At 36.9% G+C, this 17,653-nt stretch overlaps 1 protein-coding gene across 1 annotated transcript in view; it reads right to left on the bottom strand.

The window, feature by feature from the left end:
- Positions 1-17,653, bottom strand: part of TTC27 (tetratricopeptide repeat domain 27) — a 132,329-nt gene that overhangs the window by 102,941 nt on the left and 11,735 nt on the right. Inside the window, exons 4-7 of the mRNA XM_027682098.1 lie at positions 14,303-14,443; positions 11,421-11,523; positions 4,268-4,432; positions 97-233 (exon numbers count right to left, since the gene is read on the bottom strand). Coding sequence (XP_027537899.1) covers positions 97-233; positions 4,268-4,432; positions 11,421-11,523; positions 14,303-14,443 — 546 coding nt within the window. The remainder of the gene's footprint in view (positions 1-96; positions 234-4,267; positions 4,433-11,420; positions 11,524-14,302; positions 14,444-17,653) is intronic.

Below are 17,653 nucleotides of genomic sequence, written 5' to 3'. Positions count from 1 at the left end.
TTCTCCTAAACATGACACTCTTTTTTCCCTTGCAGACACCCAAGAAAAGCTTCAGAACACTTTAAGAAATTAAAGCAATTCTTCTCAGATACATACTATTGTTAAACTTTCTAGAGGTGTTGGAGCAGGACTTAGTTCACTGTGAGGAAGGATGAATTCATCTGTTCTTTGGACATCCAAAATAAGCTGTGCAACATATTTCTCTTGAAACCGTGTTCTCTTCCCCAAAGCACCTACAGAAAATATGTTTACATTAATGAACACTAAAACCCAATAATCTGATCATATACGAGAAAGTTGCTCACAAAAAAAAAACCCAAACAAAAGAGAGAAATACACCGAGAATTAACCTATGAAATTTAGCAGTGGTTTAACTCTGCTTAATCTCTTTCAGTGAACTACGTGTTCTCACTGTTAGCTAAGACATACAAAGAAATACATCTTACAAACATACAAACACAGCTACATAGGTCTTGTAAAGTTGCTTTTTAGTTAAATTCCTCATAACCCAGCATATTGAAAGCTCACAGTCATTAAGTTTCATCAGTTCCCTACTTATTCCCAAGCAGTAAACCAAAACCAATTTTTCCATTTGACTGCTAAAAGTTAATGACTACATGGAGACATTTAGGCAAATGAAAATCCCATCATATCTTTCAGGCCACCATTTGAAATATTTCAAATCTTCATTTGAAGACTTAGGTCTTTGAAGAAGGATCACAGACATGACATTACCATAATATGGCAGAGAAGATACTATGAAAGTAATATTAGGAGTGAGTAGAACAGTGAACCAACAAAGGTCGTATAATGAATTAATCAATATTTAGAATGCATAATGTAAATTCTTGTATGTTGTTTCTTTAGTTCTTTACTGGACCCTATGACAATTTTTATTAGTTTTTAGGGAAGCACTTGATATTTACAGCAAATTGTAAAGGAAAACATGTCTGTTCTCCCTCTGTTAGCAACTTGTTTGTGAAACGCAATCAGAGAAATCAAAAAATAAGTTCAGGACAGTAACTTAAAATAACAAAATTTTAATCAGAGCCAAAATGGAGCTAAAAATTACTCTCTAAAATTTGGAGGTTTGCTTGTTTATTATTACTGTGATAAAATGCTCAGAGAGTGCGAACTGTGAAAGTCAAATAACAGAAATGGAGGAATGATGCTAATCCACTGCTCCTTTTGCAGAACTAATTTAGATCAAGTAAAGTTCTTATTTTGATTATAATTTTGAAAAACTTTCAGTATATAAAATCTATGAGGTGAAGATAATTGACTACTTATGTGACAAAGTCCTGAAGATGAGGCCATCATCTGTAAGAATCACCTGGCAGAGGCACTGAAATAGCAATCACCCACTTTTCTTACTGAAAGTGAAGAGACTAGTAAAGAACCCAGAAATTAAACTGATTTCTCCTTTTCTGCCAATTACTGATTTTACTGGGAAAGCCCTGCATTAAGAATTTATGAAGAAATGAAAAAGGTTCTAAAAATATCATCTTAAAATCTGCAGAGAAGAGACACACAGAGAGAAATACTGGGTAACGATTCATACTAATTTCACACAGTAGCACTCAATACTCAATTTTAACATTGCTTGAAAATCACTATGCTGTAATTAATTTCCTATGATGTCTTACTGCCTAAACAGCCAAATAAAACACTTGCAAAGTTATTCTGGTTGCCAATAAAATTGCTTGCTACCACCTAGAAATTGTGATTTGTTTGTGCTCTGATATGCACACATCTTCCACCCCATTTTTTTAAGCTAAGAACTCCTTGCTATTACACGGATGAAACACCGTTTTTACTATTTTCATATCATATGTGTAAGCTGAGGAAAAAATTGGATTCATTTATACCACCAAATATGGCAGTGTTGAAGGGCCGGTTGGATAAGACCTTGAGCAACCTGGTATAGTGGGAGGTGTTCCTGCCAATGGCAGCAGGGTTGGGACTAGATGATGTTCAAGGTCCCTTCCAATTGTGAATATTCAATGATTCTACAATATATTCTCACAAAAGAGAAGGAATCTACACAGAACCTTTACTTTCTGTTCCATATTAAAAATTCCCAGAGATGTATTACTGCAGAGAAGAGACACACTTCATGAAAACAATAAGCAGACAATACGCAGATCTCAGAGTTTAGCATTATTAATCCTCCTGTTATCATAAATTTATTTGGATTACTACCCTTCAATTCATTAAATTTATATGCAAGAGGGATCACAGTGTTCTCTTCTACTGGAAATTGTTTTATGGAGTTACTGATGGTTGTGACTCATTGTGAGGGATATAAGGATGCTTTTTAATAAATGATGAATACAGCATATATTTGCATTATTGAGACTTAAAAAAAAAAAGTACACAAACCAAGTATGATTTATTCACATATTTCTAAAATAACTTTGGAAAATACTGTTCCTAAAATCTCTGCTTAAGAATAATATGTTTCCATGCTGTAATAAAATATTCAACTAGTAAGGATTACAACCATTAATGCATATAAACCTCTTAAAATCCCTTCCTAAATAGGGAAATTTCTTCCAAAAGCCTTAAAAATGTCTTTGCTAGAGATTGAATTTTTACATTAAAGCAAAGTCTTTTCGGATGATGTAACATTCCTCCCATTTAGCCCAAACATGCATGTCAAAGGAATTTGTCTAGAATGCCAACAATTCCCACATGCTCAGTTCAAATCATTTGCCTTCAGGTTAGAAATCCCTCCTAACTATTCTAATAGATTTATGAAGATAAAACACAGACCATTTAGGAGTTTTGCAACATTTTTCCAAGATACTATATCACCACAATCTTTCTCTGGGACTAGCATAACCTCTTGGTAAAGTAATCAAAAATATAAATAATTCCACTGCATCCAATCTTTTTTTTTTCTCCTTCAAGAGTTTTTTTCTAAGTTAGATTTAAGGAAATTATTAATCCAAAATCTAAAGATGTCCTTTAAAGGAAAAAAAAAATCCAACATGTAAGTTGAGGAATAGCAGTGAATAACCCCCTGTCTCTTTTATCTCATTTGTTTTCAGTTCATTACATTTTTATAGCTTGAGTATCATCATAGGTACCGATGTTTTTAATAAAAAACAAGAAAATGTTTGGTTAATTTTAAAGAAAACTACTTTATAATACTAAGTTGGTAGTACATGCCACACATGGAACACGACACACACAGCTCATTTTGCGTACAGGAAAAAAGGGTAGAATTAACTGAAATGTATAGAATTCCTTCAGATATATGTAAATTACTCCCATGTTTTAAGTAGATACCACCAACTATAATCAATTCATAGTTATGCCAGAACATTATGCCAGAAGATTTTCATTATGGATCTTTCAAAGTAAACCACAAAATTTGTTTGGCTTTGTGTTTCCCTGGGGGTTTTTTGTTTGTTTCTGTGTGTGTTTTGGGTTTGGTTTTTTTTTTGGTTGGCTCAGTTTTTTAATTAAAATATTAGAACTGACTCAGGGTATAAGCAGGGTTAGCTGCATCTCCAACCTAGACATGATGGAACAAGTAGCCTTGTGACATACAGTAATGTAATGGGTAAGGAAGCTGCAAGTCTCAGTTCCTTAGTGCTTTCCACTAATAAGTCTATAGAAAAAACTATATAAAGATTTTTTGCATTTCTACTCAGGCACAACTATAAGTTCTCACACAGAAAAGGTGCACATTTTATATATTTTGATTACCTAGCAGGACCAGCTAGACCAAAAAATCCCGTATCTATACATGTAATTTCAAGTGAAGTTGCAAGTGCAGCAATCTGATATACCCAACTCCAAAGAATAGTTTCTGAAAACATGATTATAAAGTCTCCTGTAACTGAATCCTTGTGATTTCTGTTTATCAGAAATCTGATTTCTTTGGTTATTTCCTGTGATAACAACAGTCCTGGGAGACTTCTCCAAACAAAGAGAACAAAAAATATTCATCACGACACCAACAGAGACAACTAGACTTAGAATTTGACATGAAACACTAGAAGGAAGGATCATGATACCGCAACTGCTCAGATACCCATTTAGGGATGATATTGTAACTATATGTCGTATTTCTCTTCCAAGCAATGCTAATTCTTAGAATACAAATAAGACCTTCCTGATAAACATCATGCTTTTTCAAAATGCAGTTACTTTTTTACTTGGATATGTAAAAAAACCCCAACAACAAGCCACAGGTTAGTTTGGTCCAACCAACCATCCTCATAGTAACCATCCAGACTGAACAAGCAAAACTTACCTGTGAGGTTAATCTGCAGTTTTGTTATGTCTTTAGCCATATTGAAACATTGTTTAGCTTTTTTATACTCATAGTAAAACAAAAATGTATAGGCACACTCAAGATGGAACTGAACTGCTAAGTGCCAGCTTTCACCACTTGTGAACAAAGCTTCTGCTTCTGTCACTGCAAGTTAAGAAAAAGAAGAGATCAGGATGCAGTCCAGAAGAATGATATTTTAAAAATACATTTAAAATATCATGAGAGAAAGTCTGTTGTTTTTTACATCTTCACACATTTAAAGATTCACTGACAGTGTGTAAAAGATACGTATGGTTTAAAGCATTTTTCAAGTTTTATCATCTAAGGATTACTACCAGAATAACAAAAAGTTCAGTCTTTGCTTATATTTTACAGCAAAGCTGAACTCTAAATATCACTTTTGCAGAAAATAAGCAACTATAATTGTATTGGACCTGCTAAAGAACATAAGAACTCAGAACACAAAATATTGAGGTAATACCCACCTCCCTAAGCAGTAGGCTTCAAATGTGAAAGTTTGAACAGGAGATTGAGCACTGAAAGGGGGCTTAGGACACTACACATTTTCTGTTTGGTTGTTTTTGTTTGTGTGTGGAGTTTTTGTTTGTTTGTTTTTAATAATTACTGATTTGCTGAGTGTTAAAGCTCATGTTTTCCATCTGAGTGGGAGAAAATACCTTTGTAAACTGATCTGAAGTCTTTAGGAAAGATGACATTTTTTCATCCGGAATAAAAGCACTTGTATTTCTAGTCTACTTAAGTTCTATCAAAATATAGTAAGTGACAAGGGAATATTCCCATGTAGTACAATACAGACCATTGAGTTGAAAACAATTCATGTCAATTATTCTTAAATGGAATAATGGAATATTCTTAAATGGAATAATAGTTTTTTGATTTGTGCTTTATTTCTGTATTTTGTGAAAATATTTAGATAAGAATTCCATAAAAGCTCACAGCATCACAGTAGTTAAAAATACTAGTATCCAACTCTAACACTGATGCTATGTTACTTAATGGATGCTTAATTTTTCAAACAAGCTTTATTAATGCCAGCAAAATGTCTTACAATATGAAAAAATAATATTATCAAGGATTTTTTAAACATTTTTTTCTGACTTTTGAATTTAGAGATTGGCAGTCAGCTCTACACTGAAGAGATTGTATTGTTTAAACCCCCTAGACTTTTTTTTTTTAGTACTTGTTAATCCTCAAAATCTTTCAATTAATATAAAAAGCCACTAAGTCTAAACATAGTTTTTACACAGCTTTTTTAATTTAGCAAATAAGAGTTTGCATGGATAAATCCTGACTAGTAACAACTTTCTCAAAGACTGGATTTAAAGACTACGTTTAAAGAACACAAATTAGTAATTTAAAAATATTACTCCAATGGTTTTCAATTAAAGCAGGATAAGGAATGCAGCAGATTACAACTTAATCCTTAACAAAACCCACAAGATATTACAACTATTTTAAAGCAAAGTATGTGCAATTTTATCACTTTTACCACAAAGCCTGTTTCAAACACATTACCTCAATACTGAAGAAGTTAGTCACATTTCAGTAACGTGTACTCTTCATTAGAAAGCAATCTGAGATTTTAATGCTTTTGTCCATATTTATCATTAAATACATATATTTTTTAAAAAGATAACAACACCCATAGGTCTATAAAATATCCACCTTTCTAACAAATCTTTGGGTTTTGTACAAAAAGAGTGAAAAAAAAATCAGTAAATAACGTCGGTTATCTGCCATTTTTACACGCTTTTCACACTCTGTGCATATACAACGACACGGATGGTTTCCTAAAGGACAAAAATCCTATTTACATGAGGAAAAAAGAAAAAGGAGTTTTCAGTGAGGTATTATTAGAAGCACCTGAAGATGCACTGAGGGTTTTACACAAATGTAAACAGATTTGCATTGACTCTTCAGCATGGTTTGAGCCATGAAGTTCTGACGGGCTGTTGTCAGTGCAAGAAAACCAACAAGACAGTGAATGTGCACATGCAGGTACATGCGGAAACATAAAAATGCAACTTTCAAATTGAATTATGTTGACTCTATTTCAAAGGAAAAAATCAGGTTATAGTCTATAATCATACAGTACTACTTGATTTTCCATAGCTAACAAGTTCCAGTGATATAAATACAAAATTACTTGTGCTAAAGCCATATACAGTGCTACAACGAACTCAAGTGATACATTGGGAAGTAGTCTTACCACTACTCATTTAAGTATAATTTACTTACACTGCTTGATAAGTTCAGGCATTTGAGACTTCAAGGACCTTGGGGAAAAGCTTCACATCATGACTACTATTGATGTAGCAGCACAGAAGCACTGATGTCCCAAACTTAAGACATCCTTCTGGCACCCCATACCGTGTATGGCACATGGCCAAATGGATGGGAAACTGCGCTGAGTCCCATTGGGTTTGCATAACAGCTGCTTCAGAACAGCAGGGAATCATTACATTTGTCTTCTCTTCAGGTGATGATATTGACCTTACACTTGGGAAAAATGTATTTTAAATAGAAAAAATAATTTCTCCTAAATTTGAAGGTCTTTTTCTCTAGCAACTGTGAGAAAGTTTTCTTGAGAAGCCAATACAGAACAAGCGAGTTATTCATGGCCTAATCAAAGACTATTTAGAAGGTTTATTAAGTATTTATTCTATGGAATATGAAGGTACTTGTTTGAAGTACCAGATGGCTTCAATTAGAAAATAAACAAACTGTCTGAGGCAGCAGGCAGCAAAAATTGCCCAAAAGAAACTCCCTACAGATTTAGGTGTACTTTACAACATTTTCTCTGAAAACCATATCCAAGAATCTCAAAACAGGTCACTGTTAGTAGACATCTTGGTACTTATGTAGTATTTGTGCACATGCGGCAGCATCCTCTACATGGATCAGGGCTGTACAAACTACAGTATCTCTACCCAGTATCATCTAGACTGTGAATTTTAATTAATTCTTTGATTACTCCTCTTTCAGTTTTGTTCCAATTATTTAGGTATTTCAAAGAAGAAATAACAGTCACATAAATGTGTTACAGATTTCTCTGTTAGACTTTTCATCCACTTAACAGAACCCAAAAGTGTTTTCACATGTTCTGCATTCTCCAAAGTTAACACGGTAAAACTGTTCTGTCAAACAAGAATTGTGGTACTGGAATAGAACTGCAAAACCACTGGCATCTAAGTATCTTTGGTGCAGGACACCTACGGAACACATACTCAGTACAACAAAATACCTAGAAATGAGCAGGCAGCTATTGACACTTTTTAAGCTCTTTAAAAAAATATTATAAACTTATCTCCTTAGCCTTCTTTATCTGAATAAAGCACACCAGCACCACTTATTCCATAATATAAAATGTACAGAAATTTTTTGGTATTTACAGTATATCCATTCTAGAAGTACTATACAACCTAACACATAAATATTTAAGCCTTACCACATTAAAACTAAGCAACAACAATTTTGTCTCAAGAAGCTTAGCTTTAACCAGCCAACTAAATAAAATAACAAAATTTTAAAGTTACAGGCTAAGAAGACTTTTACTTCAACTGCAAGAAAAACCTTCCGTTCCAATCCTTTTAGCATCTAGTCAAAGCATTAGGTCAGTTGTTTCTTCACTGTAGAAGACCCAATAAAATCCTCTGCTCAATTTCACTACTCTACTAACATCCTTGTTGCTTATTTGGAAATTCTTCAAGGACCAAAGCTCACTTCATATTTCACATACAATTTGCATGGCCTGAATCTATATATAGTTCAGATCAAAAAAGTTCCATTAAAATGCGGTAAGAGAGGGGAGAGTTAAGGCATTAGCCTTCTTTTTCAAAGTAAAACATACATGACAACTCATCTCTAAATGCAATGGAAAACTTCTTAAATGTAACTGGTTGCAAATTTCAGGTTTGTGAATCAAAAGACAAATTTTTATTTAACTACCTGTGAGGGGCAAATGTACATAAAAATTTGTCTCTTTTTTCCATTTTTAACAGTTGCTGTAGCATCCCTCTGGATGGCACCCTTCTCTCCAGCAAGTCAACCATACCACATAGCTTGGTGTCGTTGGCAAACTTGCTGAGGTTGTCCCCGACCCCATTGTCCCTGTTGCTGACAGAGATGTTAAGCAGCCCCAGTCCCAATATTGACCTGAGGACTCATGACTGGTCTCCAGTTGGAAATTGAGGTCTTGACCCCAACTCTGAGTGTGACCATCCAGTCAATTCCTAATCCACCAAGCTGTCCACCACCAAATTCACATCACTTCAGTTTAGAGACAAGGCTGTTGTGCACAACAATTCAAATGCTTTGCACAAGTCCAGGCAGGTGATGTCAGTTGTTCTTCCCTCATCCACTACCACTATAACCCCATCCCAGAAGGCCACCAAACTTGTCAGGCATGATTTGCCCTTAGTGAAGAATCCACGTTGGCTGTCACCAATCATCTCCTTATTTTCCATATGTCTTAGTTTAGTTTCCAGGAGGATCTGCTCTGTGATCCTGCCTGGCACAGAGATGAGACTGACCAGTCTGTAGTTCCCTGGTCTTCCTTATTTCCTTTTTTAAAACTGAGAGTTATATTTCCCTTTTCCAATCAGTGGGAACTTCATCAGACTGTCACAACTTCTCAAATATGATGGATAGTGGCTTCTATCCACTTACATCCACAGGTCCTGAGAGAACTGGTGGAGAATCTTGTCAGGTCCCATGGACTTTTGTATCTTAACATATATATACACTGCATAATTCAATATATATCAATATACAATCAATATAACATATATATATATATGACACAATTTAGTTTTAATGTTGTCTATTTTCTCTACATATAATTCGGGAAGGTAACAAATCTCAAAACTGAAGTGGGTATAGAGAAAATAGAAAAAAGGAAGTTTATCACCACCGTGAAGATACGAAAGAACAGTTCCTTTTTAAACTCCAAGAGGCTTAATTAAATAAGAAATGAAACCTGTACAGAATGGCTTTAAGTGACCTTGTGATAAGTTAACAGTGCTAAACACAGAGGAAGAAAACCTTTGTCTACAATCGCATATTCTTATTTTCATCTTAGAGGCTGAAAAATAGTATGTGCCATAAAAGTCCACGTCAATTTATGTTAATCCTATTCCCTCTCTACTCATTGCAGTTATATGTGTCTGATAATTTGAAGTTAAATTAGCCACTTCTGTTAGGGATAATAAAAAGTCCTTCTATAAATACATTAATAACAAAAGGAGAGGCAAAGAAAACCTCCATTCTTTGAGGGACTTGGAGGGAAACATAGTTAATAAAGATGAGGAGAAGGCTGAGGTACTTAACACCTACTTTGCCTCAGTTTTTACCAGTAGGACAGGTGGCCCTCAAGGCAACTGGCCTCTGGAGCTGGTAGACAGAGATAGGAAACCAAATAGTCCCCTTGTATTCCAGGAGGAAATAGTTAGTGACTTACTGAGTCATCTGGATCCTCACAAGTCTATGGGACCAGACGGGATCCATCCTAGGGTAATGAGGGAGCTGGCAGAAGAGCTTGCCAAGCCGCTCTCCACCATCTTCCAACAATCCTGGCTCACTGGGGAGGTCCCTTACGACTGGAAGTTGGCAAATATCACCCCAATCCATAAAAAAGGCTGCAAGGCTGACCCGGGTAACTACAGGCCTGTCAGCCTGACCTCGGTGCCTGGCAGAGTTATGGAGCGGATTATCCTGTGTGAAATCACACGGCAGCTACAGGATGGACAAGGGATCAGACCCAGCCAACACGGGTTTAGGAGGGGCAGATCCTGTTTGACCAACCTGATCTCCTTTTACGATCAGGTGACCCACCTGGTGGACGAGGGAAAGGCTGTGGATGTGGTCTATCTGGACTTCAGCAAAGCCTTTGACACTGTCTCCCATAGCATACTCCTGGAAAAGCTGGCAGCCCACGGCTTGGACAGGGGCACTCTCTGCTGGGTCAGGAACTGGCTCGAGGGCCGGGCCCAGAGAGTGCTGGTGAACGGAGCTGCATCCAGTTGGAAGCCGGTCACCAGTGGTGTCCCCCAGGGGTCAGTGCTGGGCCCAGTCCTTTTTAACATCTTTATCGATGATTTAGATGAGGGGATTGAGTCCATCATCAGCAAATTTGCAGATGACACCAAGTTGGGAGGGAGTGTCGACCTGCCGGAAGGCAGGAGGGCTCTGCAGAGGGATCTGGATAGACTGGAGAGATGGGCAAACTCCAATGAAATGAAGTTCAACAAGGCCAAGTGCCGGGTCCTGCACTTTGGCCACAACAACCCCCTGCAGCGCTACAGGCTGGGGACAGAGTGGCTGGAGAGCAGCCAGGCAGAAAGGGACTTGGGGGTGCTGATCGACAGGAGGCTCAACATGAGCCAGCAGTGTGCTCAGGTAGCCAAGAAGGCCAATGGCATCCTGGCCTGCATCAGGAACAGTGTGGCCAGCAGGAGCAGGGAAGTGATCCTTCCCCTGTACTCTGCATTGGTGAGGCCACACCTTGAGTATTGTGTTCAGCTCTGGGCCCCTCAGTTCAGGAAGGACATTGAGGTGCTGGAGCGGGTCCAGAAAAGAGCAACGAGGCTGGTGAAGGGACTTGAGCACAAGTCCTATGAGGAGAGGCTGAGGGAGCTGGGGTTGTTTAGTCTGGAGAAGAGAAGGCTTAGAGGCGACCTCATCACTCTCTTCAACTACCTGAAGGGAGGTTATAGCCAGGCGGGGGTTGGTCTCTTCTCCCGGGCAACCAACAATAGGACAAGGGGACATGGGCTCAAGCTCTGCCAGGGGAGGTTTAGGTTAGATGTTAGGAAAAAATTCTTTACAGAGAGGGTTATCAGACATTGGAACGGCCTACCCAGAGAGGTGGTGGATTCACCATCCCTGGAGGTTTTTAAAAAGAGATTGGACGTGGCCCTTAGTGCCATGATATAGTAATTGGAGTTGGATCAGGGGTTGGACTTGATGATCTTGGAGGTCTCTTCCAACCCTACCTATTCTATGATTCTATGATAAGCATCATGTTGTGAGAGTTAGTCCTACAAATTCCCCTCACCTGTGATATCTTAAAAGTGATGCTGCAAGCCAACAAATGAACTAATTAGAAATATACCTTGTTTTATACAGGTCTGGGCAAGAGTAAATAGCTCAGGCGATCTCTCCTCTAACAACTGCTGGTGAATATTCACACATCTTAGAGTCCACCAAGATAATGTCTGAAAGAAAAAACAGATATTTCAAGTTAACAACTAGTATGGATCATTAAAAAAAAAAAGTGGCTTTAAGATACAGATTTTGCAGTCTATTCAAGTCTAGTTTCTAAAAAATATAAACCGGTCCAAAATAGCTTTTTTATATAAAAAGGGAGCACTGACCTAGCATAAAGATGAATTTATCCAGGCAGCTCTACAGTACTCCAAGAGTTTGATGGGTTTTCCCCTCTGGTAATTTCTCTAACTGCCCTTTGAACCCTGCAAATCTTTAGTACCACCACCTGGTAAGAAACACTGTGAACAGCAGATAAAAGAAATACTTGTGTGCACTTATTTTGGAGCAGTCGCTTGCTACTTTGATTTCATACCTCCTAATTCCTGCAACAGATGACCAAAATAAAACCAAACCCCAAAACCCAGCTGTTTCTCACTTATCTTCTTTTGTGTCACATAGATGCATTTTAATAGACAGCCATGATCTCACTCTTCAGCAATCTTTCTGGCCTGAAGAATCCTAAACTACTTAGTTACTGTTTGTAGGTAAACCATTCAGTATTTCTGATCATCCAGTGTTTCCCTTCTGTGTTCTGTTTAACCTTTTTTTATTTCTTCAGGTGGGGGCATAAAAGAGACCAAGAAAGTCAGAATAGGACCAGAATTGCTCGTGAGAACACCTTACAATCACATCCAAAAGTACTAATGTTTTTATGTGGAACTTCAGAAGGGCAAATACCTTACTGAACTAAGTAATCATTCTATAGCAGGCAGAGCTGAATCACAACTCAGGAAATACCTGATTTTAGAAAGCTATGTACACAAAGCATAAGTTCCCCAGAGTCTCTTATCCCTCTCTCTAGTTGCAACAGATGAAAAGGCATAGAAAAGTTAATTTTAATATTCTAGTCTCAAAACTATATTTACGATTATAATCTGTGAATGTAGAGCACACTTCTACAAAGGCTTTAATGATTACTATTTATTCTTCTGCTGTTAGTATACCCCTCGTTTTCTATGCAACAGATGTGTGATTGCTTTAGAGGCACCTATCTTCTGAACTTTTTATACAGGTATGCTTATATCAGACCAACCAAAGGGCTGTACAGTATTCAAGCACAAACATCTAAACCAGTTACATGTAGCTAACTCTAATGTCCCTAGAAAGGAACAATCAAAAAGAATAATAGCATCTATTTCAGAAAGCAATGAAAGACGACTTTTGATATCAAGCTGGACAGAGTAAAAGCACACAGAGAGACTTTGTGAAAAAGGTCAAATCTCAACATTTCATCACTTATTTAGAAACCTAAAGGCAATTTAAGTCAGAAGATTCAAATTACTTGAGTTTAGCTTTATACAATGAAGTATTAATTTTCCCACAAAACTGAGTATCCAGCCTAATGATACAATTTCCTGAGGCTTTATACTTACCACTCAAGAATGCTAGAATCAGTGAGAATATATTTATAAAGTTTCAGATAAGCCAGCTGACCTCTGTACAATATTCTATCAGCAATGTTTTTTGGGAGCCAAGTTGAGAATTTTCAGATTATTTTTAAGCATTTAATCTTCCATGTACAATAGCATTTTAAAATAATGCAGGGCTTTATTAATGCTTTAGATAATATATTTTATTCTGGTTTCAATTTATTAACACTAATATTAAAGAAAAAAAAAGTATTAAGAGGCTACTTTTGAATCAACCTTTGAAATGAGAAAGAATGGCAAGCTTTAATTGCTACAGTGACCTGTTGATGAAAGTTGCTTTTATCAGTTGTTGCCTTTGAACTACTATCCAAACTTGATGTAGCCACAAGTAATTGAACCTCAACTGTACAGAATAAAGCCCCCCATTATGTCATTCTTAGCAGAGGCAGCAAGGGAATTCTCTATACCAGGTACATTTTCTGTTTCTCTGACTGACCCAGTTGCTGAAATTCAACAGCACTCATCTGTGAATAACAGGGAAAACGATGGAAGAACTTGGCTTCCAGAAATGCAGTACAGCCAACATCTCCCACACAGTTTAATTCATCACTCATACAAAGACCCAGCTGGGAATGGATGTTGTCAGCCAAGCATAAAGAGGGACCATGTGGCATTTTGATCTCTAGCCAAATTCTGTTCAACTGGAATTCAATAAATAGAAGTTGTTGCTGTTAGAAGTCCCTCAGTTCCATAGAGTCCTGCTACCCATCAGCCTGCTGCTGAACTACAAAGGAGGCAGAGACAAAAGCCCTCTCAGAGGCGCTTCATCATATCTTCTTGTTTTTAATGTGCATGCACAACAGAGATTTAAGGTAGCCTTTGCATGGATGCCTGCAGAAGAGGTAGAGGACAATGACAAACAAAAGAGAGGACCTCCTTTCCATATAGTACTCATGACTTACAATTCATAAGGTAATGGTTCATAGTATCCCAAAGCTCGCTAAAAGGATGAAGCACATGTAGGCTGCGCTATAGGGCATTCACCCCCTGTCAAATAAGATCGCAAAGTATGTGCCTTAAGAAAGTTGCTTTCTATTAAATTTTCTAATTTTTCCGGCTAATGAAGGCACCTTTCTTCTCTTTTGGGGAAGACAGTGACTAAATACTTTATCTTTAAGAAAAAGATACTTGTGATTAATTGCAATCACTTTGTCCAAACTGTTTCTTAGACGAAAAACCTCAGAGCTACAGGCAAAGGAATGGAAGTTATACTGACTCAATGAGGTATGAAGAAAAGAATGAGAGAACTAATTAATGAGGAGCAGGTAGCCATAGTCATTAGTCATATATTTCTTACCTGGAGAGATGCAAGTTTGTGTCTTAAATTCACAAGGATTATCCTGGCTATAAGCAGCAAAATAGGATGAGAAGTCAAGGTATAGACTGATTCACCATCTAGAACCAGCGTCTTCAGAATAGTTGCATGCAGCACTTCTGGCTGAAAGAAGAAGAGGAAAAAAAATAGGACAAGTTTCAGGAAACTTAAGTTTATAAACAAATAATGTAATATAGAATTAGGAAAAATAACTATTCACTTATTTAAGGAAAAAGTCTGCTCAAAACATTTAAAAAAAAACCCCATTGTCTCTTGGAGTCTCAATCTTTTACCAAGTCCTGGTGAATTCTGCGTTGTTTCTTGCTGTCCTAGTACACCACATCAACATGATCTGAAAGACACTGACTTCCTCCCACCTGAAATGCATATGTCATTTGGCCCACTATCCCCAAACACATTCCAGTAACATAATCCTTCCCATGATCAAAGGAGAAAAGCTTCCAGTAAATCCATGCCATTCAATTTGCAATCACAGAAATAAAATAATTTTATAATTAAATGAATCCTACAGCACTCAAATACACTAGATATTCCTGCAGTGATGTCAATATGTGTTATCATCTTCTTTCCCCAGAGGGAGCTTCCTGTTAGAGTGGCATCAGAGCAGCAATACTACAGCAATTCTTCCCTTTGTCCAACAAATAAAAACCTGTCCCTGCTTTGGATGCATTCCTGTATGACGTACTCTACAGTAATTCTTTTACTTAATGCGCTTGAGGTAGCTCTCCAGGGAATCTGTCTCTCAGTGGTGATTGTCATCTGACAGTCACCTATTCTTCTCTCCCTTTTAATGCAATCAAAGCATTCGAGTAGTTTATCTTCAGGCTCAGGGAGATGTCCGTTCATCAGTTTATTCCTGGTTCTCATATGGCAGGTTTCCCTGGCAAGCTAAAAAAGTAGTGGTTTTGTTTTCAGTTGGTATGAAAGGTGCAGGAAAAGGGAATGGAAGGGAAAGAGCAGGAGAGGTTAAAAGACAGCTTGCATTGAAGTCACTGGCCTGAGAAAGATTCTTAATCAGTCCACTCAACCAGGATTAAAGTTAATTGAATCACATTTCAGCTTTTTAAACTAAACAAATAATGTGATTCTTAAGTTATATGAAACTCTTTTCAATACCTTTATCAACAGGTTACATTGAAGACAAAAGTCGTTAAGCCACATGATTCCCCTAGTTCACTTTTTAATAACAGAGTAATCTTTAAGTTTATCCTGATTTGCTAAGTTTTTTTTCAGTTTGTATTAACATTGAAAATACTTCTACTTTGCAGACAATGACTTGGGACTTTATTTAGTCAAAGGGGAACTCTTGCACAACATCACTGCAGTCATTTCAATCCCACTGTGGAAAACAAAAATCTACAACAGTCTGACAAACCACTTGAGAATAAGGGAAAGAAACTGGCAAGTGGAAGTATACCAGATCTGTCCCACCTCTAGTGATTTACAAAGGAACAGCCTTATTAACATCTCTGATTTTGAGAGAGGAAGGTCATCATTCAGTACTTCTAAAGATTAATTTTTCAAATACACACACACATACACACACACGTAGTAAGACATAAAACAATTTTCAGTTTAATGTAACTTTTTTCCCATCTGCACCTTTTTGATTCTATAATCAAAGCAGACCACACTTAAAATACTCAGTGGGAAAGCAAAGAAGATAAAAACTTTGTTATACAACCATTTTCAAAAACAGACTTGCAATGCCATAGTTATCTATACTTGTCTAAGCACTGTAGCAACAAATTAATCTCAAATTCACATTTCAAGTCCTTTCACTGCAAAAACCCAGTCCTGCTAATGTAACATTACAAAGAATGTAATGAGGGAGAGAGAAGGGAAAGATGACGACGTCACAACATTGACAATAAGCCAACAAGTCTCAGAGCAAAAGAACTGCTATCTTCTATTTTAATAAATCCATGTTCTTTTCCATGAAACAAATCCCTTACAGAAAAGCAGATATCCTTTACATTTAACTGAAAAAGTCTAAACTAACATTCATCCTTCTATCTTATGCTCCAAGACAGCATTATCAATGCAGAATTCACTGTCCTGAGGTGGTCTTTAAGATGAGAGAACAGCTACAAGTAAGAGATAGACATTTAAGGTTCTACAGCTCCAAGGACCGAATAGTTAAGAATCCAAGTCCACAAAAATCATTGGTTAAGAGTAAAACAAAATTTTGAGCTTGTGTTGTTGTGTTTAAACAGATAAATGTTCAATGAGTTGAACCTATTGTGTAGCTTAAAAATTTCACATATCTCCACAGCACAAGACTTACTAATATGATATTCCTGAACTAGTAAACCTGGATTAGATTGTTGAGTTTCTCCATTCTTCATCAAACTTGCCATCAAAACATATAATTATTTCATTCAGGAATAATTTTCTTCCAGCACAGAAACATATACTAGATAATTACTTTATGAATACACGCAGAGAAATCTCTGAGGTGGTCATCTAGTTTCTGTTGGACCTGCAAGTGGTCCTGTTCAACCACTTCTTGACTGAATAATACAAATGAAGCCCAACTCATTCTAGATACATATTCCCTATAAGGGTGACTTTGCTCCATTTTAAAGAGAGTATTTTCCAAGTGATGGTATTGGGAATCTCCCTTCTTTTCTATATTCATAGCAAGGGATAGGATTCGTAGTAGGTCAAGACTGTTGGCTACTTTAGCCTCCATATTTAGCCTTTATCATCCAATCTTACATTCCTCACAAGAGGGAGAAATGCAAAATCTTCAAAGCCTACATCTTACTGGTCCCCGGTATTCAAACAACACAGTATTTCTTTGGGATCAGACTGGAAGGTACAAAAAGTCCATCAGGAGTGGTTGATATATGTATTTGGGGGATTCCTACCAGTTATTTACATGTATTATCAATTAACACATTGAGATCTTCTTCCAGATGTAGCTTCTCACTATTACCAGATATATTGTACTTGTGAATATGAAATCAGACAACAAACAAAGCAGCTTGTCCTCACAACATTCTTACAGTCATCAGTGGTCTTAATTAGTACTACTACTACATGGTTTTGCACAGTTCATCTACTGAAAATACTAAACTCAACTGTATGAGCTAATACGCAGAAGCTCTGAAACTTAAGGCAGGAGACAGTGACAGTTCTTTTAAGACACAAGGAGTCGTTTACTATAAGCCACTTATTATAAGCACTTAGCTTATTAATAATGTTTTAATCTAACCCCAGCAAGGTTAAGGTCAGAAATACTAAACCATTTTAACTGAAATTCAGTACTTTAACACAATTCACTCATTAAAAAAAACTCAGCACAGA

The sequence above is a fragment of the Neopelma chrysocephalum genome, unplaced genomic scaffold, assembly GCF_003984885.1.
Source record: "Neopelma chrysocephalum unplaced genomic scaffold, ASM398488v2 Primary Assembly neopelma1_61c, whole genome shotgun sequence".
In the NCBI taxonomy this organism is placed as follows: Eukaryota; Metazoa; Chordata; class Aves; order Passeriformes; family Pipridae; genus Neopelma; species Neopelma chrysocephalum.
Note: the sequence above shows the minus strand (reverse complement) of the source record. Positions and strands in the feature narration are given on the sequence as shown.